Genomic DNA, 24,465 nt, shown 5'->3' on the forward strand with positions numbered 1-24,465 from the left:
TTGGGTTATCAACTATTAATTTTAGTCATACTAAATCAGATGCCTTAAATTTAGACCAAACTAAAGCATTCTCTAAAAGTCTTATTTTATTGTACCTCTTAATACGTATTATTTCGCTGTCTAGAAATATTTTATCTGAATCTTTCAATTCCAAGATCATGAATGTCTAATCAGATTTGACAAAATGATGAGCAAATAATTTTCTCATTTTGTTAGAGTAGGCATTGCCTACTGAATACATGTATTTTTAAGACATACAAACAGACAGCCATAAAAACGGAAAGGCTAATTTACGTTGTAACCGATTTAATTACATATTACTCATACTGTCAAGCCGTTTGAAAAAAGACATTGCCCGTCAAAAATTATCTCGAGCGATGTCTCTGTGACACAGCTAATTCATTGGACGAAGGAAAATATTTAGTGGTGTTTAACAAATTTAGTCACTTCCGGGCATAACAAAAATCCTTGTAACATAATTAAAATAAATTGATTATTTTTCATTCGTAATAACAATAGTTTGGCAGGAGCATGCCTTTGTATGAAGGATATACTAGCGACAAACATGTTATCATATTTGATATCGGAACAGCGTACACCAAGTATGATACAATCCTCGTTAATTTGTTTTTTTTTATCCGAATACTATTACACTTGTTAAAATTTATTTTTGCTTTTTGTTGCCTAGAGAAGAATTTTAGCAAAGTTCATTAAAGAAGTCTAATAGAAAATTTAATAAGTGAAATAAATACGTTCTTAGTCTTTAAAAGTTTTATTATGGTCATTTTTACTAGATCTAAAAACCATTTCAGTTTTCTATACATAGTGAAGATGATAGCCTACTGCTTCACACTACAACATTCCAATACACCTATTTACAGTTTCATAACCAGTAGACAACAGACTATTCTTATTAGTAGAATTGTGAGTAAAGAGAACCAGTTGTGTATCTCACTGTATAAATCATATGTAAAATGGTATATACTGAGATGAAGCTAAGATCACAAGCTTTTCATTGATGTAATAAATTATAAAATCGGACATAAAATCGCCCCACACTAGCAGTTTAAAAATGGCTAAATTTGTATTGTTTTAGTATTAGATCTAGAGATATCAATTTTACTCTAAGATAAGGGAAGCAACTCATATCTTTTCACTCACTATACCTTGGTTATTTACGTAGTTCATGTAGGGACCAAGGCCATGCACATATATATTCAAGTTTATTAAGAATTTAAACATGATTGCTTCAAATGGTTTATACATAATTTATTTAAGTTTGATTGTATAGGAAGCTATAAAATTGTAGACACACTTTCAAATCCCTTCTTAGAACCAACCAGGATAGTTTTACAAATACAGAAACTTGAGAAAGCATTGTTTTGTATTTGACAGATGTGGTGTGGCAGGAGAAATGTGTCCCAGATGTATCGTACCATCACAGTTGAAAGATGAAAAAACAGGAAAGGTACTGTATAGCGTATTTAAAATGGCAGGGGCTAGCCATACTGGAATGCGGGCCTGTATTGCTAGCCAAAAGTTCTAGCCGTACATGGGTCACATATGACTAGCCTCATAAAATGCACATTTTAGGCTAGTTGTACGGTAGCAAGACACTTCACCCTCCAGACACTTCACCCCTCAAATTTTGAAGACACTTCACTCCTCAAGACACTTCACCCCCCAAAATATGTAAAACACTTCACCCCTCATCCAATTTTTTCTAAAATAAACCATAAAAATGCTTTTATATCATGTGTTTATTTTAATTATTTTTAGTTTAATTTGATACGGCTAGAACTTTGGGCTAGCAATAAGGGCTTGTATGGCTAGCCACTTTGTGTCAAAATCTAGCATACATATACTTCTTTTACTTATTTAAGTTATAATATATATTTCAAATAAATCATTTATGATTTAATAGTTTTTCAAACATTTATAAGGTTTACAATGCACTTCAACACGGGATGTTGATATATATCATTATATGTCAAAGCTGATTTACAGAATTAACTGTATTTCATTATACACATGTATACATATACATATATTGCACATGTATGCTCAGGATCTTACCGCCTCCGTGGTCGAGGGGTTAGAGTCGATGACTTCTAACCCCGGTGAGTTACCTCTCTGGCGTGGGTTCGATCCCGGGGAGATGCTTTGGTAGTTTAGCGCGGAGGAAGGTAGTCTAGTACTGGTGTAACTCTCCAGGAACGATGGTTTGGAAACTACCTGCCTATATGACTGAAATACTGTTAGGAAAAGGCGTAAAATGAAACAAACAAACAAACATGCTCAGGATCATATTGGAGTCAAAATTTTGAAAAGGCTGAATGACAATTATTATGTTAATATTGATATTGTCTTTGTATTCAAATTTGACATTTTCTTCCTGAAAATTAAGTGATTAAAATGGTTGTAGGATAAGCAGAAGGATTAAAAACTGTCCATGTTAATGTTTTACAAGACATGCTGTCTACTGGTTTCAGGTTAGAAAGTTATGGGAGTATAACACTGAAGATGAACTCTTTGAAAACTTGAAAGATTTCCTGTTTCATCTTTACTTCAGGTAAGTTTAATAGTTCCCAGAAAGTATCCTGTAGTTTGTGATATTCTGTCATCAGCTATGATTATTTGTGTTACTCTGATATATGCTAGGACATGTATAGTTTCAGTTGAAAATTCCCAACTCCAGATTAGTGGTTAAGGTGGCATATTATAATTACTGGGATGGTTGTGTGTTACAGTAGAACTGTGCTAGGGACACTTTAATTTTTCTGTAAGAAAGCTTACGGTGACACCAGAGACAAAACTCACTCAATCAATCAAATGATTAGCTTTTATGTTGGCTGTTTTGTTGAAGATTGAAAAGGAATTGAAAGCATTATTGATCTGTTAAACTTTTCCAAGGGTTTTATATATTGTATCTTATCTGATCACTTGGCCAACACAAAGCCATGTTATAGATTATGATTTAACATACTGTACAGAAACCATGATTCTGTCAGCTGATTCACCGCAGTGCCAGATAGCACATATGGACCAACTTTATTGACTGTTATGACCTGGGATTGCATGGCTTATTTGGTTTCATTAAGACTTGTCTGCTAGCCTCCAGTGAATTTTGTTGAACACTACTGTTTTATGTTAATTATGTCTCCCCCACCTCGGGGGGAGACATATTGTTTTTGCCCTGTCCGTCCGTCCGTCAGTCCGTCAGTCCGTCCGTCCATTCTTCGTTTCCGGACGATAACTAGAGTTCCTTTTGACCTACAGCCCTCAAACTTCATAGGATGATTGGTCTTATAGAGCTGATGATCCCTATTGTTTTTGGGTCAGTAGGTCAAAGGTCAAGGTCACACTGACCGTTGGTCAATTTCTCGTTTCCGGATGATAACTAGAGTTCCTTTAGACCTACAGACCTCAAACTTCATAGGATGATTGGTCTTATTGAGCAGATGATCCCTATTGTTTTTGGGGTCAGTAGTTCAAAGGTCAAGGTCACAGTGACCGTTGGTCAATTTCTCGTTTCCGGATGATAACTAGAGTTCCTTTTGACCTACAGCCCTCAAACTTCATAGGATGATTGGTCTTATAGAGCAGATGATCCCTATTGTTTTTGGGGTCAGTAGGTCAAAGGTCAAGGTCACAGTGACCGTTGGTCAATTTCTCATTTCCGGATGATAACTAGAGTTCCTTTTGACCTACAACCCTCAAACTTCATAGGAAGCATCTTCTCATACAACCTTAACAATAGAAACCATCCATAGACAGCCTTCATTGAAGTGACTACCGGGTATTTACATTATCTTATCTCCATTTCCATTCCTGTTTCCATTCACAGTTATTCTCAGCAGTGGGGGAGACATGCGCTTTTTTACAAAAGCATCCTCTAGTTAAAAAATATTTTTAATCTTTCTAATTAAAGATATTGCATTATGTATACCAGAGGTACAATTATAGTATTCTACACTTCATAATGTGTTGATTGTATTTATGGACCTTTCCGGTGTTTACAGTTTTATGTAAATTGGCTAACTTGTTATCCAATCGCTATACTGAGATAATACATGTACATAGTCACTGGTTGACCTTGTTTGCACAAAGAGCACGTGCTTATGTTTGTGATACTGTTTGTGAGCAGTTGACCTAGCAATGAATGGAAAAATGTGGCTAAATGTTCTGCTACGAAAAACTGGAAAGGTCCATTGATGCGTTCAACTGGAAAGATTTGCAATATGGTCCTATATAATTATGTCCTTATACAGCTATTCATGTAGAATTCCCATTCTGATATCATTCTTTTTATTTAGCAATTATTCATTACATTATCTAATGACAACTTTACTCAGCAGACTAATCATTTTCATGTACAACTTGTCATTTTTTGGGAAGGAGGGCTTTTGTCCGGTTGTGCTTTTGTCTGTTTCCATATTTGTATATATAACCTGATCTGCTAGGTGAGGGTTATATTGCTAAGAACCATTTATATACAATCATATTACCTTTCACCAAAGTAACAATGCAGCAAACGTCCTGTATGACAGAAAAAATGAAATTAATTCATAAATTAACAGCAGCTTTTATAAATATAAGCATCGCGGTTATCCAATGAAAAGTAATGTTACAAACATGCAGTGTCTTAAACTTCTCTCTTATTATTTCAGACATTTGTTGATTAACCCAAAGGACAGGCGAATGGTTGTATGTGAGTCACTGCTATGTCCCGCCTCTTTCAGAGAAACATTGGCGAGGGTTCTCTTCAAACATTTTGAGGTAACTTGTTAAAGTGTTGGTGAGACTTTACACTTTAGCAATCCTGCTGGGTTTTGTAAACGACTTGTCCTGCTTTGATTTTAGCACTATCAATTGTTAACTTTTTGTTAGTGGCCACATGGCCAAGTGGATAATTTATCTGACTAGTAAATCTAGTGATTCCTGGTAAAGCTGTTGATTCCTTAAGCAAAAACTTTATACTCATTGCTCAGTGCAGACTTTGATAGAAATGTGTGTTAATATCTTTTTAAATAGTAATTACTTATATAAACAGTTAATAGTAAAGATTCAAACCAAATTCATGCACATTTTATGTGAGAGGCATATGCTATACTAGTTAAGTATTACACCTGTCATTTCCATGGTGCACTTTTTCTTGTAAAGTTGCTATCATTAGCATAATCTCTGTATTCTTGCACTAACCAAATTCAGTAATATTATAACATTCACTTAACACCAACCATTCTAGATTTCACTAAGTACTAAAATTTACAGCAGGAGTAAAAACAACTGTTGGTACATAATAATTTAATTCTTAAAAAGTGTTTATTAGCTATGTTTAAAATAAGCATAAAATACTTATTTAATCTTACCGCACTTAATATCTGAAATGGACTTGCCCATCATTGAATCTGGACATGATCATCATTTTTAGAGACAATTTAAATGTATGTACTGATGGAATAGTGAACACAGTGCACACCATGATCAGACAGGAAAGATGTACTGGCTGATCAAGGTCTGCACTGGTCACATGACTATATTTAGTTGCTAGTAGGCTAGGTTAATGTTCTCTAATTTTATTTTGAACATGTGTAATGTGTTAATAATGTGTTAATGTTTATATTTCAGGTCGGTTCTGTGATGTTTGCACCATGTCAGTTAACTGCATTGTTAACGCTGGGAACTAGTACTGGGCTTGTGATGGATGTGGGCTATAATGAAACATTAGTTGTACCAGTATCCTTTACTTACTATTCAACAGTTTAACTCTAAATGATGGTGCTTACTATACTAAACTACAAAACTAAAAATTCTTTAAGAATAGGCCTCTTTGAATAGGAAAGAAATTGGCATGGGTTTAAAGGAACTCCACAAGGGTCCAAAAGTTTAAAAAGGTAATATTGCAAGGATCCAGTGCTGAAATTGATTTTTAGCTCGACTTTTCTATGAAAAGGGGAGCTATCCTACTCGCCCCGGCGTCGGCGTCGGCGTTGGCGTCACACCTTGGTTAAGTTTTTCGTACCACCCCACTTTATTTCAGAAGTATTACAAGTATGGCTTTGAAACTTACCATACTTGTTCACCATCATAACCTCCATCTACAGACAAGAGTACATAACTCTGTCAAGGTTTTTGACAGAATTATGGCCCTTTTTTGACTTAGAAAGTGTATTGAGCTTGGTTAAGTTTTTTGTACCACCTCACTTTATTTCAAAACCATTGGAGGTATTGCTTTGAAACTGACCATACTTGTTTACCATCACGACCTTCATCAACAGACAAGAGGACATAACTCTGTCAAGGTTTTTGACAGAATTATGCCCCTTTTTGACTTAGAAAATACATTGAATATGGGTAAAATCCACTTATTGCCTTAACCCTTTGAGATATTGCTTTGAAACTTTTAATGCTATTTCACATCATTACCCCCATCTGTACGCAAGAGAAGGTAACTCTGTCAAGGATTTGTTTTAAAAATTAAGGCCTTTTATCGACTTACAATGTGTGAAAGAGATCCACTTGTGACCAACTGACAACATCTAAAAAAGCTTGATAAAATTTATCTATTACTTGTATTATAAGGTAACTATAATACTTTCACATACAAAGTCAAATCTATATATTATGCTGATTGTACAAAAATATACTGCTTCCTTGGCATAGATTTCTTGAAAAATTATGTTATTATGTCATTTACCAAGGTGTTCTGAGTGACGTAAAAATACCTTATTCTCTCAAAGTGGGTTTAATACTATTAAATTTATTTAAGGCTCAACTCAGTTTTTTTTTCTTTCTTACCAGCCCTCTTTTGACTTAAACATTTCAAACTTTGCTGCAGTGTTCAAGGGTATCACACAATTCAGTAAAATAATTCTTCACTAAATATCTTAATGCTCATGGCCATTGTTCACTTTAAAAATACAGAGATTCTTGTATTGCCTTTTACTGCAAAAACTTTTTTTATTGGCAAGCAATAAAAAAGTCGAGCGCGCTGTCTTACGGACAGCTCTTGTTATAAAGCTAGCCTGCTGTAACCTCAATATGGTCACTTAAGAAATAAGTTTTGTATATTGTATCAATCTGTTAGTTTTGATTATGCTTGTCTTATTTAATTTTACCCATGAAATATGGTGCTATATCAGTCAAATATATTTAGTATTTGATAAAAATGAATATGAAATATAACTATGAAAGTGGGCGGATTCAAAACTCATATTTATTTCAAGGGACTTCTTTCGCCATTTTGTTTGAAAAAAATGATAAATAAAAAACAACTTTTTGATGAATTTTGTTTTGAAAACTGTCTAGAATGATAGAAAATGGTCTAACTAAGAAATAAATCAGAACACCAATATCTTTAATTCATTCATTACCGCTGTACAGATGTTTAAATAGTTGATTACATGATGTCACAATGAAGCGCGAAACAGGGTGTGCAAAAACAGTCAAAACAATATATTACTGTACAAGTGCAGTTGCGTAGCAAGCAAGGGGATTCTCACCATTTTTCTTTGATAATGAAATTAAATAAAACAGTTATTTTTTTTCTTTTTTCATGAAATATGGTATATATTTTCACTCAACATGATAAAATGCCACATATTTTCACTTGCCGTCCCAGCTCATGAAAACGTGGCATTTATCATGTTTCGTGAAAGTATGAATTCCATATTTTACTCAAATGAAAAAATATCCTCTTATTATTTATATTTTTGTTATTATATTAGGGACTTAGAAATTTGACACAAATGAATACCAAGAGATAAGATAGTATGTATCTTGTACATGTATAAACTATTTTTTTAAGTTATAACTGTAAGATCAAGGTCAAATATAGGTTAAAATAGCTTATCCAGATCAATATTTTGTCATGGGGCCTCTGTGGCCATGTGGTCAAGGTCACCAATCTTAAATGACTTGCCCCTTACCACTTTGGGGTTAAATCCATTAAGGGACCTTGAATCCTTCATGTGAGAAATCTAGCTTATGGAAGGTCAGTGGTTCTTCTGCTATTAAAAAAATGCATGAAGCGAGGCATGTCTGTGGTGAACATTTTATTTATAACAATAATAATAAAACCGTAAATTGCAATTTCTGATGGTAATAGAAATGTATACATGTAAATGGATGAAACTTTTGTTTATTTTTACTGATATCATACAGGGTTTTAATTATAAACAGATTGGCAATCCATATTTTGTATCTTTATAATGAACATTTTGTTATTTAAACTTGCCTGGGAAGGGCCTTCATTAATGTTGGTAAAACTTGTGGCCCAACCCATTTGCTTCAAACTGTTAACATACATGTTTCCTTATCCGTATTTATTGTATTCTGTTTTGTATTAATGTAATCTTCATGTTACATGTACATGTTTCAAGCAATAAAATATGATTAAATCAAATGCTGTTAAAATTGTTTGTATTTTCAGCCTGTAAATTGAAATATCCCCCTTGACTCTTCTTTCATTGGCATTGTTGCCTCAGATAAAAATGATAACCCTGATCATGGACAATATTGACTTCTTTCACTATTATTTCCTTAACCAGTATTCCTCAGGTATATGAAGGTATTCCTGTACTAAAGGCTATACAGTCACTGCCAGTAGCTGGTAAAGCTATACATGAGTAAGTATTATAAACATATAGGTTTGTGTCTAAACTTTCTTTACAATTCTTTATATTAAACTTTAGCCTCATGGTGGGTACAGAATTTACTCATGTGACCAGTGCAGACCAAGGTCAGCTGACACATTAGTGTTCTGCATTGTTCGTAAATCAGTCTTTTTAATATGATCACAAAGGTAATGCCGTGAAATTTTATACTATGCACTCAAACTCCTTTGCTTTGACAGGGAAAGAATGCAGTATTAAACTAATTTTTGTTCCAAATAAGGTTATGTCTCTTTGTTGCTGCTTGCAATCAGTATTTAATTTGAAAACTTTTTTCTCTAAAATTAAAAGTGCATAGTATGTTGTGGAAAGAACTTTCAATTGTGTGTGAAAATTTATGTATTTAAGTTAACAAATCGCTGTCTTTGATTATTAAGAGAAACTGAGCATTATAAAAGGTAGTTTTTATCATTCTTATAGTTGTAACATGTTTTGTATGTCTTGAAATATTTAATATTATAGAAGAGCAAAGCAGATTTTGCTGACAGAAGGCAAAGTGAAAACTGGAAGTATAGAAAAACCTGTCTCAGAACAAAGAGGTAATATTATGTGATTTTATTTCTTCAAATGTGCAAACTTTAAAAAAAACAACAGAGTAACCATTAGTCCTATCAACTTACACCATGAAGTTAAACCATACTATTAGTATTACTTTAGCAACATTCGCATATTGTTTCATTAATCATACCATTTTATAGTAACATTCACATGTCATTTCAATAATAATACCTTTTCTTAGTGCAATTTCTCATATCGTTTCATTAGTCATACCTTTTCTTAGTGAGATTCTCATATCGTTTCATAAGTCATAACCTTACATAGTGAGATTTATCATATCGTTTCAATAGTCATACCTTTACTTAGTGAGATTTCTCATATCGTTTTAAAGTCATAACCTTACTTAGTGAGATCTCTCATATTGTTTCATTAGTCATACCTTTTCCTAGTGAGATTTCTCATATTATTTTATTAGCCATACCTTTCCTTAGTGAGATTTATCAAATCATTTCATTAGTTATACCTTTACTTAGTGCAATTTCTCATATCGTTTCATTAGTCATACCTTTTCTTAGTGAGATTTCTCAAATCATTTTATTAGTCATACCTTTTCAGAGTGAGATTTCTGATATCATTTTATTTACCCAGTTAAAATTAGTCACACAAATTTGTCCTTGGAATTAAGAACAATCGATTGTTTGCAGGTTTGTCATAATGGGGGCAGTTGCAGGTCAAAAATGATTGTCTCAAATGCATTTTTGGCTGCCTCAAAACTTAGATAACAGTCAATATTTTATGCCATACAACATAAATGAACCTGTTTTGACTTTAAACTACTTACATTAAGAAAACAATAATAAAAGTGTGGGTAATGCCGTGTGTAGGCTAGTTTGGCTCTATACATGTGGCATTGCGATGTCACCAACACTTCTAGCTCTTAGAGAATTAGTTCAGTAGAAATCCTGTTTGTATAAATGTCATAAAAGTTTCACTAAACTTTGTACAACAAAGAAATTGATGATGAGGTATCATGTAATGTTACAACCACTGTAAAGCTTGATAAGATTTGATACCATTGAATTCTAAATCTACTCTAGTTAATAGTGTGTCTAGACTTCATCAATGCAATTAAAATACCAAATAACAGTTCATTTAACATGGCAATATTACTAAAACAATTAGTATTATATGGATTATTAATTTATCATTGTAGATTGCCTGACTGAAGATGTTCTAGAGGACATTAAAGGTATGTCAATAATCTGTAGATTTTGATTTGTTTCATCAACAGCAGTACTCCTTATAAGATATGTTGAATGTTCAAGACCTTTAAATCATATAAAGATAATATTTGTTTATTTGGTGTTTTTCTTATAGAGTTAATGTGAATAATCTACTCGAAGTAAAGACCTTGACTTGTTCAGATATCCAGTCTTTTTTTATAGGAGTCTATAGATCCTATTATAAGACAAATTGTATTGTATAAAAGGAAAGAAAACTGTTTTATATGTCATTAGTTTCCTTCAAAGGTTTTAAAGTAACTAAGCAACAGACCTAATAAAGTGTAATTTTACCTATTCAAGAGTAAATGGTGTGTGTATAGGTAGAAGTCAAAAAAATTACATTTTGCCATAAAAAAATGATTTCCAACTTTTATATATTACTACGCTTAGATAATCAACAACCCATATGACAAATGAACATTTCAATGGATTTTGTAAGGCATTTATCAGTCACTTTCAGTTGATTAAAAGATTGCGAACAGCGTGGATCCTGATCAACTGCGCGGATGCGCAGGCTGGTCTGGAACCATGCTGGTCACAAACCCATTATGTTGGTTTTGTCTTGACGCGGTTCATTTGAATTATCAATTATTGGTCAATCATAAATATAATTCATCTTTTTGTAAAATATATTTCCAATTTAGATCAACTTGACACTGACAAAGATGAGCATAATGTCTCCTTAAACTGACATTATGTCCATCTGAGTGTGGTGGTGAAAAGAACATAATAACTTTAAATCTTGTGAAAATTGTTTTGATTCATTGTTTTGTTACTCAAAACCACCAATAACTCATGTGACCCACATGAAAATTGATATATAACCTTAGTAAGTTATTGGTTAAGTTCATTTTTATAAAAAGAGTGGGGCAGTCATTTTATATTATAGGTAGTTTTTACAGTTTACCTGAATCATTTGAGCCTTGCCATGACAAAACGAACATAATTGGTTTGCGACCAGCATGGATCCAGACCAGCCTGCGCAGTCAGATCAGAATCCATGCTGTTCGCTATCAGTTTCTCTACTTGCAATAGAGTTGGTAAGGGAACAGCATGGATCCTGATCAGACTGCGTGAATGTGCAGGCTGGTCTGGATCCATGCTGGTCGCAAACACACTATGTTGGTTTTTGTCATGGCGCGGCTCATTTGTCATTATCAATTGGTGGTCAATCCGCATTATAATTATCAATCTTTATAAATTTATAGGTAAATCAGCTCAAATTAACAATGGAAAAATAAGCATAATATCACTAATTTTCTTTTTTTCATACTCATTGTCAAGTTACTTTGAAAAAAAAAACCTGAAGGGAACATTAATTTAGCCTGAGTTAACTAATGAATAATATTTTACAGAAGTCGAAGTGTTTTAGGTATCTATTTTCTTTCAGGTGGGAAAAAATTTTCCAAACACAATTAAGAACGTCTTATGTTACATACTTATTTGCAAGAAGGAAATGACTGCATTTGTTTTAACAGGGTTTTAAAATTAGACATATAATCAGTGAAAGTAAATTACAAGCATAATCTGGAATGTTCAATTCAATTACTATTTAATATGGCTACATGTCAAATTATTTTTGCAAAGCAATATATGCAGTCGCCTTCAGGGCCATTCAGTACATATGAGCAGCAATTACCGCAGACGCTTCAATTTAACGGATCTAGTTTCTTAATTTCTTTTTTGATTTAAATTATGCCAAGTAGTAAAAGTGGTTGTCCCTGGATATTCCTCATACATCTTTTTGTTAAGGGGTTTGAATCCCTTAGAGACATTTAATTCTATTATTAGTTGATACAAGTCTAGTTATCCTATATAATTTTGATGGGTCTTTCACAGATGCCTGCAGGGGAATTAAATAGTAAAAGTGAGAGCATTTACAATAGCATTAAGGCTTGTTTAATATCATGAAAGGATAAGAACTTTAAGAAAGTTGAAAGTAAATATTTCCCCAATACTTTATAAAGAAATTTGATAGCACTTGCAGATATAATTACTTCACTCGTGGTAATTGATTTTATACCTGCAAGACACAATAAAATGTTATGACTCATTAGAAGAAGTTTAACCAGGTAATTAATTGATGTAGCTCTGGTAATTAAATCAGTCGTAATGGATACTTTTATTTTGTTGTTGTTTTAAATAATTTCCTGCACTTACAGTGAGATGTTGTTTTACGACTAAATTTGATCGGGCAAAGAAGATTCACAGAGTTACGATGTTTGGGGAGAATGAGAGTAATGTAAGTAGATAATGCTGTGTTAACATTGTGTTATAATTCTGGCTAAATGATTAAACAGGGTGAGGAATCAATGTTGACAATTTTGTGAGAGTTTTCCCAAGAGTAAGAATAAGGAAACAAATTATATTAGAACTATAGCAATTTTGAAGATGATCTCTCACATACCAGATTCTAAAGATGTGTGGTTCTACCAAGGTGCCTGATCATACATTAAGTAATGCAGAGAGGGACATCTGATATAGCTAGACAGCTGCCAGATTATCTTAACTGTCATGATGTGATTAAAACTTATCTAAGAAAAAAATGTAGGTTAATATTTTAATATGGGCATACAATTTTAAAGAAAGATGGTATAAGAATCATTGCCACCATTTAAATGAGGAACACAATGTAATGAGGTCAATCCTGAAATGCAGTCAGTTATTTGAGAAAGGAATAAGCTGTGGTAGGGACATTGGCAATGGTAAATAGATGACAACTATTGATATTGAGGTCATTTGATTAAAGTCCAAGTGCCATTAAAATCTTTGTCCGAACACTTCATATGAGAAGGAATAAGCTTAAATATATTCAACTTCATAAGGACATCACATTGTCTGTTGCCAGTAGATGATCCTTATTTATTTTGAGGTCATTAGGTTATATGTATGTTCACAATTACACTGAATAGTCTGTATGATCAATAACTAGAGAGGAAATAAATAAGCCATGGTTTATGTAACTTTGGAGGGACACTGCCAATGGCCAATATATGACACCTATTGATTTTAAAGAAGTTTGGTCAAGTTCAGTTGATGTGAAATCTCTGTCACAGATTTCTAAAACATATTAATAGTAATTCTATTTATATATATATTAATGTAACACTTGACAACTATGGAATAAGAACAAGCATGTAAATATGCTACTGTGAAAGGCAAATTAATTTGGACAAAGGTGTCACATTGACACAATCCAGTTTTGTTAACCAGGTTTTCAATTTTGAAAATCCTGGTTATTAGATTGGGGTATGGCGGGCGGATGGGCGGCTGGGCGGATGGGCGGGCGTCAAACGAAATTGTGTCCGCTCTGTAACTCTTCAACCCTTTGAAGAATTTTGATGAAACTTCAGACAAATGTTTACCACATCAAGATGACGTGCAGAACGCATGTTCCGCATGGCTGGCTCCAAGGTCAAGGTCACAGTGACATTAACATTGAAAATCCTGTCCGCTCTGTAACTCTTCAACCCTTTGAAGAATTTTGATGAAACTTCAGACAAATGTTTACCACATCAAGATGACGTGCAGAACGCATGTTCCGCATGGCTGGCTCCAAGGTCAAGGTCACAGTGACATTAACATTGAAAATCCTGTCCGCTCTGTAACTCTTCAACCCTTTGAAGAATTTTGATGAAACTTCAGACAAATGTTTACCACATCAAGATGACGTGCAGAACGCATGTTCCGCATGGCTGGCTCCAAGGTCAAGGTCACAGTGACATTAACATTGAAAATCCTGTCCGCTCTGTAACTCTTCAACCCTTTGAAGAATTTTGATGAAACTTCAGACAAATGTTTACCACATCAAGATGACGTGCAGAACGCATGTTCCGCATGGCTGGCTCCAAGGTCAAGGTCACAGTGACATTAACATTGAAAATCCTGTTTACATGATTTTAACTTGATTTGGCAGTCAAAGGTCATATCATCTTTGGAGGTAATTTAAAAAAGATATGATATATTATTTCATGTCTACTTTGTAACTTGAAAATTTTAAAAAATTTGAACTTTTCACAGAACCTTGGTCACCAGGTGCCCTGCGGCATATTGTCGGGGTTTTGCGATTGGATAATATTTGACCTAATTATTGCCCTTTGTTTTTTTTCCTTATATAGAATATATAGTGAACAATTTCTTCTGTGCTGAACTCCCTCTACAATTCTCAACGGATTTTGTTCAAACTTTCACAGAAGCTTTGTCATCATGTGCCCTGGCGCATATTGTCAGGGTTTTGTGATTGGATAATATTTGATCTAATTATGGCCCTTTGTTTTTTTTCCTTATACAGAATATATAGTGAACAAATTCTTCTGTGCTGAACTTGTCCTACATTTCTCAACGGATTTTGTTCAAACTTTCACAGAAGCTTTGTCACCAAGCACCCTGGCACATATTGTCGGGGTTTTTGATTGGATAATTTTTTACCTAATTATGGCCCTTTGTTTTTTTTCCTTATACAGAATATATAGTGAACACTTCTTCAGTGGCAATTCCTCCTACATTATTCATGTTTTACATTGCACATAGTTACATTGTTTGTTGCTTGTATTTGTATTTCAAATACAACATATTTATCTGCAATGGTGATAATTGAAAACCTGGTTTCATGGCATTGCCATGTTTCTTGTTTTGTTTTTAAATGCTGTAATGCATAAGAAAGATTGTTGTTGTTTTTATTGTATCTACGGAGTAGTGGCGACATATAGGGATCACTTCTCCGTCGTCCGTCCGTCTGTCTGTCCGCACTCACAGGACAGTAATTATGTGGCTAGAGGGACAATAGGTAACTGTACTTTCTCTTTGATGTCATTCATTCCGTAATGCTTTTATGTGGCTATTTTCTTTTGTGTGGCTAAAAAGAACAATAGAGAGAACAATAGAGTAGCCACATTATTACTCTCCTGTTCGAACATCCGTCTGTCCGTCCGTCACAAAACTTGTCCGGACTACTCCTCATAAACTACTGGTGCAATTTCATCCAAACTTTACAGGAATGATCAGTACCAAGTCTAGTTGTGCATATTGTCAGCATTTTCCGGTTCAATGATTTTTGTCAGAGTTATGGCCCTTTAATAAGTTTTATTTATAAAGTTTGTCCGGACCACTTCTCTTATACCACAAATGCAATTTCAATGAAACTTTACAGGATTGATTTGTAGCTCAAGTCCTTGCGCATATTGAAGGGTTTTTTGGTTGAATGATTTTTGGCCGAGTTATGGCCCTTTGATAAAAAGGTGTTTTTTTCTGTGTGTTGCCAATTACACAAAAGCTTGTCCGGACTACTCCTTATAAACTACTGGTGCAATTTCATCCAAACTTTACAGGAATGATCAGTACCAAGTCTAGTTGTGCATATTGTCAGCATTTTCCGGTTCAATGATTTTTGTCAGAGTTATGGCCCTTTAATAAGTTTTATTTATAAAGTTTGTCCGGACCACTTCTCTTATACCACAAATGCAATTTCAATGAAACTTTACAGGATTGATTTGTAGCTCAAGTCCTTGCGCATATTGAAGGGTTTTTTGGTTGAATGATTTTTGGCCGAGTTATGGCCCTTTGATAAAAAGGTGTTTTTTTTTCTGTGTGTTGCCAGATACACAAAAGCTTGTCCGGACTACTCCTCATAAACTACTGGTACAATTTTATCCAAACTTTACAGGAATGATCAGTACCAAGTCTAGATGTGCACTGTCCGTCTGTCTGGCCGTCTGTCCGTCTGTCACAAAACTTGTCCCAACATGAAATTGGCCATCATGAGGCGACACATGTGATCACTGATCGCTCTTGTCTTAATGTCACATCAACTCTGTAAAGGTCATATGGCGAAGACCTCAGGTGCCCCTCTGTATAGGATTTCAGGCACAAGCGGGCACCTGAGTAGAACCACTGACTTCCGTAAGCTAGCTGGATAGCTACCTTACATAAAGGAATCCATAGTCCCTGGCATGATGATGATTCAAACCAACAGTGGTGAGGGGCATGTTGTTTGAAGTCAACCTTAACCACTCAGCCACGGACACACCGGGTACAGTCACACCAGAAAGAATCTTGTTTAATAATTAGACATTTAAAATTTCTGATAGTAATTTCATTGCACTTGCTTTTCATTACTATTTAGAAATACTAAAGATGCATTTACCTATTAAAAAGCATTAAAATGAATGATGATTTTACTCATGTGCTTGTTTAAAGTGTGTGGAGTTGTTTGAAGTGAGACTCTGAATTATCACACACTAAAATACATAGTAGTTTAATTATACATAAACATATTTGACAGCTTCCAACACCACCTCCCAGTGTTCAGTACCCACTAGATGGAAACAGTATGTTACATGTGGATGGTAAAGTCAGAGAGCATGCTTGTGAAGTGATGTTTGAACAAGATAATGAACAACAATCTATAGCCACACTTATTCTTGATGCTATTGTCCAGGTAAACTTTATTTGCTTGATGCAACAATACACTTTAGTGACAATACTCATTCATACACAATTCTGTTTATTTCATGCAGAAAAAACATTGTGTATGCAATGAGTCTGTGCTTACAAGTACACATGTTTATTGCTGATGAGGAATGAACAAAATCTGCATTAAAATGGTGGCCAGCAACTTACTCAAAATCAGCCTTATTTGGCAGCCGGTAACCTAAAAATCATGAAATTCAACAAACACCTGTGTGAATTACGTCCCTGAATTATGGTGAAACAGATAATTTTGCTAAATTTTCTGCAGAAATCAGACAGTTAATGAGTTATTCAAGGGACCTTGTAATTATTTCAATTTGGACAATGCACGGATGAAAATGTCATCAATGTCCACGGATGAATTTCAGGCCATTCTATGGCTGCCATAATAAAGTTATCTTATATAACAAGAAGTGCATGAGGTTAGAATTGATAATAAACATTCAACTACAATGTTTATTATACTCTTGTGTTAGAACATTTTTTGTTAGAACTATTTAAAGCTTGTGCAATTTAGACTTTTGTGTGTCAGTGTGTGTGTGTCTATTTTAAATATTCAATGAAATATTTATAAAAAGAAGTAAAGGTAAAAATACCTGACTTACAGGATTTGATAATTGATACTTTTTGCTTCTTTGCCTTTTGTGTAAAGCAGTTTCTTTATAATACAATTTCAGAGTCCTATAGATATGAGGAAAGAGCTATCGCGGAATATAGTGATTATAGGAGGGACATCAATGTTGCCCGGCTTCTTACATCGTATACAGCTGGAGCTGCAGAGTCTTATACAGGAGCCGAGATACGTTAATTTTCTAGCTATTAAAAAATTTAGATTTCATCAACCACCTGCAAAAGCTAACTATACTGCTTGGCTTGGAGGTAAGCTTGATTATTTTAGAGTCAAACTTTTTATATGGTGTCTTGTAAGGCTCCCACGATTACACGTTTAAACGGATTCGTTTCGATTTTCATTCATAAATGTTTACGATATTGTTTACCATTTAATCGAAATGACCATATTGTCTTACAAAATTTCTTAATCATTGCCTGTAATCATGGATTTTATCAATTCTAATGGTTTATTCCAAAGTAAACAAACGGAAAATGGGTGTTTACAACCCTCCACACAGCATTACCGTGCAAAATTGCTTGTGACATAATACATTTTTGGTAAAAAATGGGGTTACAATGCAAAATCAAAGCACAGAAGGCGCTGAATTTGTTTGGGTCTCAGAATGTCAGAAAGGTGAAGGTTGTGAGATTATAAACCAATTTGTTTGTCAAGTGTCACTAAATTCTGTTTCCAGTGTTATAACTCTAGTAAATTGGCTATAAGACTAATTGCAACACTGATATTCAATTCAACTTTTATTTGGCTTAATCAATTAAAAAACAACAAAAAACAAAAACAAAAAAACATAAATTGCCTTAACTGGGATTTGACCGGACCTCTCGCTTCTAAAGCGAGCATGTAAACCCCACGACCACGGGGAATTTAAGAGAAAACCATATTATTCTTAATTAGAGTTTGTAACCCTTATTAATTTCGATATATTTTGTTCAAGGTAAACCTAGTTTAACACTGAAGTAAATAATCATGGAGCTGAATATAAGCATGTATATCTATAAGAATTACACAATATTAGAAATATTCGACCAATCGGGAACTATTTTTTCGTTACGAAAATTAATGCGCTTGTCATTTGACAATCTTTACGCAGTGATCTCCCCTTACCTTTTGGACGTTAATGTACATATGAAGGGAAGTAACCGCTTCGAGGAGTTTGGACTACTTTAGGCATTTGCAAATAAGAACATCAGGGTCTGAAATTTCGCTACCATTATTTGTTTGGTCTGACGACCCAAACAAATAAAAATGTGTGCTGACTCAATCGTGATGAGCCTTGCACATTCTTTATTTGTACATGTATTAAAAATAGAAAGAAAGACATCATTTGGCGACTCAAATACATGGTCACTGGTGTGTATAGTACACAGAGGTACCACCATTTAAACGGTATCGTTTCGGTTCTTAGCAGTCGTGTAAACGTTTACAAAAATTGTAAACGTGGGAGCCTTAGTGTCTTGGAATACTGGTAGTATTATGTGATTGTCCCTGGTGCAGGGGTGGGCGAGTGACATAGAGTTTTGTCTGGAGCAATTCTTGAATATGCATGGGCAGGTTTTAGTATTACTTGATACAAATATTGCATGCATTCAACAGGTCTCTAAGTCAACAGTCAAAGGTCAGACCTAATAAGGACTAACAAGGGTTGTCGTTAACACAGATATGACTGTACAGTGTTTCCCATGTCAAATTTATATCATTTTTGAAAGTGACATTATGCCCATCCATGGGTAGATATAGAGTGAACAGGTGAAAGTCAAAATAAGTTAATATTTTCTCATAAGTCCTTTCAATTTTATAATTTACTTGACATGAACGATAAATAACTCACTAGGCCCTGTGAAATGAGTGTAATTATCCGTCGGAATGTATCTGTAACTTTCAATTTATAAAAAGAGTGGGGCAGTCTTTTTATATAGTTAGGTAGATTTATTTTTTACCCTACACATTTTCAAATATCATGTGATGGTCAATCACCATTATAACGACCAGTTTATTGAAATATATAGTCAATTAAAGTCAATTTGACAATGAAAAAATTGACATAATGTCACTTTAAAGTCTTGGACTTTTTATTGGATAATATGCTAAAAGTGATTGTTTACTGTTTGTATATTCACAATCTTCTTAAAACAATAAATTGCAATAAACAAATAGATAATTAATAGAATTAAGTGATAAACAAAAAGATCATAGTAATTGTTTACTAAAAAGACAAGTTAGCTTCTTTAAAAAGAAGCATGCGAGTGGTCTTTTTGCAGCTATGGAAGATTTGTTGAATTCGAAAATATTTGGAGATATTTTTGCATAAAAGGCACAATAAATGTTTATAAATTACAATTATTTAACATAATAGAATTAATTATATATTTTGAATATAGTATCATAATGAAAATTTGTTTAACACTTTAAATGTTTTGAAAGATTATATGCCGGAGAAATGGACATTTTCTTGGTACATCAGTGATATTTTTCTGCAAATGGAACAATTTATGTTATCAAACTAAATTTAAAGTAAATGGAAAAAAAAATCTCGTAGATATTGATTATAATATCATATGGCGTAAAAAAAATAATGGTTTACTTTTATAATTTCAGTATTAAAATATAAAACAATATCATACAGTATTAAAATGTTGTATAATTATTATTTCAGGATTTAACATCTTACAAAATAAAAAATATTGTATTATTATAATTTCTGGATTAAAATATCAAAGATTCAAACAAAATAAGAGCATTGTATTATTCAGGATTAAAATATCTTACAAAATAAGAATATTGTATAATTCAGGATTAAAATATCTTACAAAATAAGAGTATTGTATTATTCAGGATTAAAATATCTTACAAAATAAGAATATTGTATTAATTCAGGATTAAAATATCTTACAAAATAAGAGTATTGTATTATTCAGGATTAAAATATCTTACAAAATAAGAATATTGTATAATTCAGGATAAATATATCTTACAAAATAAGAATATTTATATTATTATAATTTCTGGATTAAAATATCAAACAAAATATGAATATTGTATTTTTCAGGATCAAAATACATGTATCTTATAAAATAAAAAAATATTTATATTATTTTAATTTCAGGATCAATGTTTGGAGCATTGGATACTCTAGCTAGTAAAAGTGTTAGTAGGGACCAATACAAGGAGACAGGACAACTGTCAGACTGGTGTACACTTTCACAATTAAAATGAACCCAACTATATTCAACTGTTGAACTTACTGAACCATGTCTGCATATGGATTTTGTTAATTTATTGGTGCAACAACTGCCTACAAACATCTTGTCAACAAATAACTGTCAACAAATATATTTCAGATTGCTTTAACATGACATTAACTGCTATTAATAATACTTACTAGTTCACACTTTTGTACGTAAATATTATAAACTGGAACAAATTTTTAATATATTACAGTCTGTCATTGGAAGTGTAAACAATTTCCATATCAGTATGATAATTTGAGTAGATAAGTGTATTTTGACTAGTCAGAATGCTTGAAAACACAGACTGTCTTTGCCATTTACTAGTGGCTGTAGCAAGTCAGTTAGCTTTAAGTTATGTGGCAGAAGGTGTATTAAATTTTATTTATTAGGTTTCAGAGAACTCAGAAGTGAAGTTTGCTTAAATATTTTTACTTTATTAAAAGTGGTACTTGGATACTAATAAGATATTATTCATTTGTAAGTTTATGTTAATGTATGCCATTATTTAACCTTTTTTAAGTTTTTTTTTTAAATGTTTTATGGAGCTGGGTTTTAAAAGTTAGAAGTTGATTTTCTGGAACTTTCAAAAGTTGTTGCATTTCAGTTGGTATTAGGTAATTTCTCAGTCAAGTTATCACTGTCACTATTCATTGATGTGTCATTCTCGTATGCTGTATGCTGAAAATCTTTATTTCACTTCTTTTTACGTGAGTTTAAATAGGGAAAACAAATCAAAGTGGAGAGCATGTCCAAACATCATGGTCTATATTCTAAAAAAAATTTTAACTGTCAGTTTATACAAAATTTTCAACTTTATTTTAGAAGTCAGTTCATATCAGCAATGTATGAACATAACCTTAACTGTATGGTAGTGACTTATAATGCAACCAAACAAAAAAGAAAGTTTTAAACCCTTCAAAATTGTATTAAAAGCCAAATCAATGTAACGGAATGAAAAATATTTTAGTTTCCCCTAGATATGATCTAGAGAGAGGTTGTTGTTTTCTCTCCACCACTCGTAAGTAAGAAATCTTAAGAAAGTCTTGCATTTAGGAGAGATTTGTGTTGACAGTGATTGGTGTGAGGGAGACAATTTGTTGCTATTGAGATGTATACGACAGTCACCTCTTGTCTCCGACGATGAACCGTATGTCAGCGAAATTAATCCCGCGAGATTTTGTCCTGATAGTTGTTTATAGGAAAACAAAGACATGTGATGAAGGCTGGAGAGGAATGGAAATTAGATTATTTCTAGTTGAATGCATGCTCAGCAATCCTACACTCTCAATTAAGTAAATTGTAGAGGAAGTTTAATGGTGGAATGATTGTTTTGTGATGAAAAAGTGCATTTGATACTGTCAAACTTGTGGGTCATTGTAGCCAATGAATATGTAAAAGGTCACTATCTTTTTAGGTTCAGTAAAATCAGTTTGTTAAAAAAATCAATATTTTTTGTGCTATTTGATGATTATTTATACAATCTCATATAAGTATATATTTATTTATGTTTAACAAATCTCTATTAAAAATTTATCTCTTCTTTTAAATATGTCTTTTCATAGTGTAAGCATACCTTATAGAGAAATAACTTGTTTTCAAAGACTTTGTTATGGATAGGTGGTAATTACAGAGAAACTTGTACATAATTTAGCCTTTTGAAAATTAAAATTGCAAATACAAAATTAATACAAGTCTTATGTCATCATCATTGTGATATTTTCTTTTTAATATTTTCAGTTTAAATTTTTTATAAATTTTTCTTGACCTGGGATTTAGTACTTTTTCGGTGTAATGTTTAGATCATCTCCCTTAGATTATTAAATTGAATTTTCATAAAAATTTCTTTTATATTTATAGGCTTGAACATTCTTTTTTTGTAGGCAACACTATCCAGATAAGTTTTTTAGTTTTGTTTTTTCATTATTTGGAGATGGATTTAAAGTTTATTATCATATGTTTTTTTTTAAAAGTACATGTATTAAAAAGTCAAAGTGATTTTGATGGCTGAGAATGCATCAGTATTGGAGATTATCCTTTTAAGTAAACCAACAAAATGAAACAAATTAAATATCATCCCAAATATTCCCAAAGCCAATGACCTTTTTGTCTGCTGTACAAGTATTAAACTGTGGGTGGCAGCAATATATAGAAGAGAGATGCTATCTTAACATGACTTTCAGTGAGTTGATGTTAAAATTAAATAAATTATTTCTAAACTTAGCCTCCGGAGCTATAGAAGACTAATGAAATGATATCTAAATATAGGGTCTATTGTAACTCTTTTGTAATGATTTTAAAACCACAAATTAAACTGTTATTGTATATTTCATGAGGCAGGAACAAGGATTATTCAGTTATACAAGCACTAGATAAAGGGAGACATAAATTAAAATAAAAAACGTCCTATGCTCCAAATTAAGCATAGTTTTTGTTGCTTGGTATGGCATTATTGAATTAGTATGAAATCCAAGATAAATCCCCGAATATTCCCTTGGTATCTCTGTTCTGTATAGCAGTTGTCAGCAGTAAATGTTGATTTCCTGATAGTAAATGCATTACATATATAAAACTTTCAAAGGGCAGGAGGTTTGAATGAAGAAAAAGGAGACATTTATACAAATAACACATGGGTTTGTGAGTAACAGCAAAAATACCATCCCGCTTACGCCTCGGCTAACAGTATTTTTATGAAGGATGATATTTTTGCAGTTACTAACAAACCTAAGTGTTATTTATTTTATTACTCCGAACGAATACTTCATTGGAACACTGTTTATATAGCTTCATATTTTTCAGATTTTTACTGTGGAAAAGTACTGTACTGTTACCTAGGTAAAAGTACCAAAATTTTTTAGTCACATGGTACACTTGAATAAACAGTAAGGATAACTCCCAATTTGTCAGTGGGAAATTAACATTACAAAAAAGTGAGGGGTAATAAATACTAACATACCAAGATATTACCAGTATTATTTAAAAAAATTATTTGTCTTTCCATACCATTCTTTGTAGGTATGCTTCAACTGTTAGGCAATGCTTTACTCTATGTTCATAACACGTGAGCTTTCAGGTTCTTGGCTGTTTGTTACCTAAACATTACCCTTAATTGGGTTTTTAACAGTCACATGTTTGATTAAATCTCCGTGAAACTTTGTCAGAATGTTGCTCTGAATGATTTGACACTAGGTTATGTCTGGAACTTGAAATTTAAAGTCCCAGGTTGTATAGCAATCACAACTAGGTCACGGCCAGGTCATATCAAAGTGAACCTTTGTCAACACTCCCCACCACACTGCTCATCAAGTCTTGATTTTTTTTTACCTGCTTTAAAATATAATATTACCAACTGTAGTTAGTATTCATGTGTATGAGGAGATCTGAAGATACTACATTATACCTTCTTTTAAGTTTCATTTTAGCCAGTTCATTGTAATTTATGTGCCTATAATCCAGGCTTCATTTAGTTACTTAAGTGTTTTTGAATGAATATGTAATTAAAATGATACACTAAATGTATACATTATGATTAAATAGTAGCTTATTTTATTCTTCATGAACTGGAAGTGGTGTAGAATGTCTATTTAAGTTTACTATAATAACACATCTGTAACATTATTTTGTTTTTGAAATAGTGCAATACTGGTTGGAGAGATAACTCCGACACTAAATCACATATTTTTTGT

General features: G+C 32.9%; 1 protein-coding gene across 1 annotated transcript; it reads left to right on the forward strand.

Annotated features, from left to right (window-relative positions):
• The first annotated feature begins 420 nt into the window (after positions 1–420).
• LOC132715897 (actin-related protein 10-like) lies at positions 421–22,497 on the forward strand. Its single transcript, XM_060699003.1, has 12 exons — positions 421–602; positions 1,396–1,468; positions 2,493–2,572; positions 4,671–4,779; positions 5,632–5,739; positions 8,563–8,630; positions 9,138–9,214; positions 10,387–10,422; positions 12,619–12,698; positions 16,737–16,892; positions 17,602–17,803; positions 20,659–22,497. The coding sequence occupies exons 1-12, from the start codon at positions 532–534 to the stop codon at positions 20,766–20,768; spliced, it is 1,170 nt and encodes a 389-aa protein (XP_060554986.1). The 5' UTR covers positions 421–531; the 3' UTR covers positions 20,769–22,497.
• Positions 22,498–24,465: the final 1,968 nt, after the last annotated feature.

Source organism: Ruditapes philippinarum, unplaced genomic scaffold, assembly GCF_026571515.1.
Source record: "Ruditapes philippinarum isolate M1 unplaced genomic scaffold, ASM2657151v2 ctg292_1_1_1_1, whole genome shotgun sequence".
NCBI classification, from domain to species: Eukaryota; Metazoa; Mollusca; class Bivalvia; order Venerida; family Veneridae; genus Ruditapes; species Ruditapes philippinarum.

What these genes read in the sequence shown, in the direction of transcription:
- LOC132715897 (XM_060699003.1), top strand. Translation starts at nt 532, where the DNA reads ATGCCTTTGTATGAAGGATATACTAGCGACAAACATGTTATCATATTT. An exon ending in ATGAAACATTAGTTGTACCA is followed by an intron (nt 5,740 to 8,562) that starts GTATCCTTTACT and finishes AGTATTCCTCAG; the next exon opens with GTATATGAAGGTATTCCTGT. An exon ending in ACCTGTCTCAGAACAAAGAG is followed by an intron (nt 9,215 to 10,386) that starts GTAATATTATGT and finishes TTATCATTGTAG; the next exon opens with ATTGCCTGACTGAAGATGTT.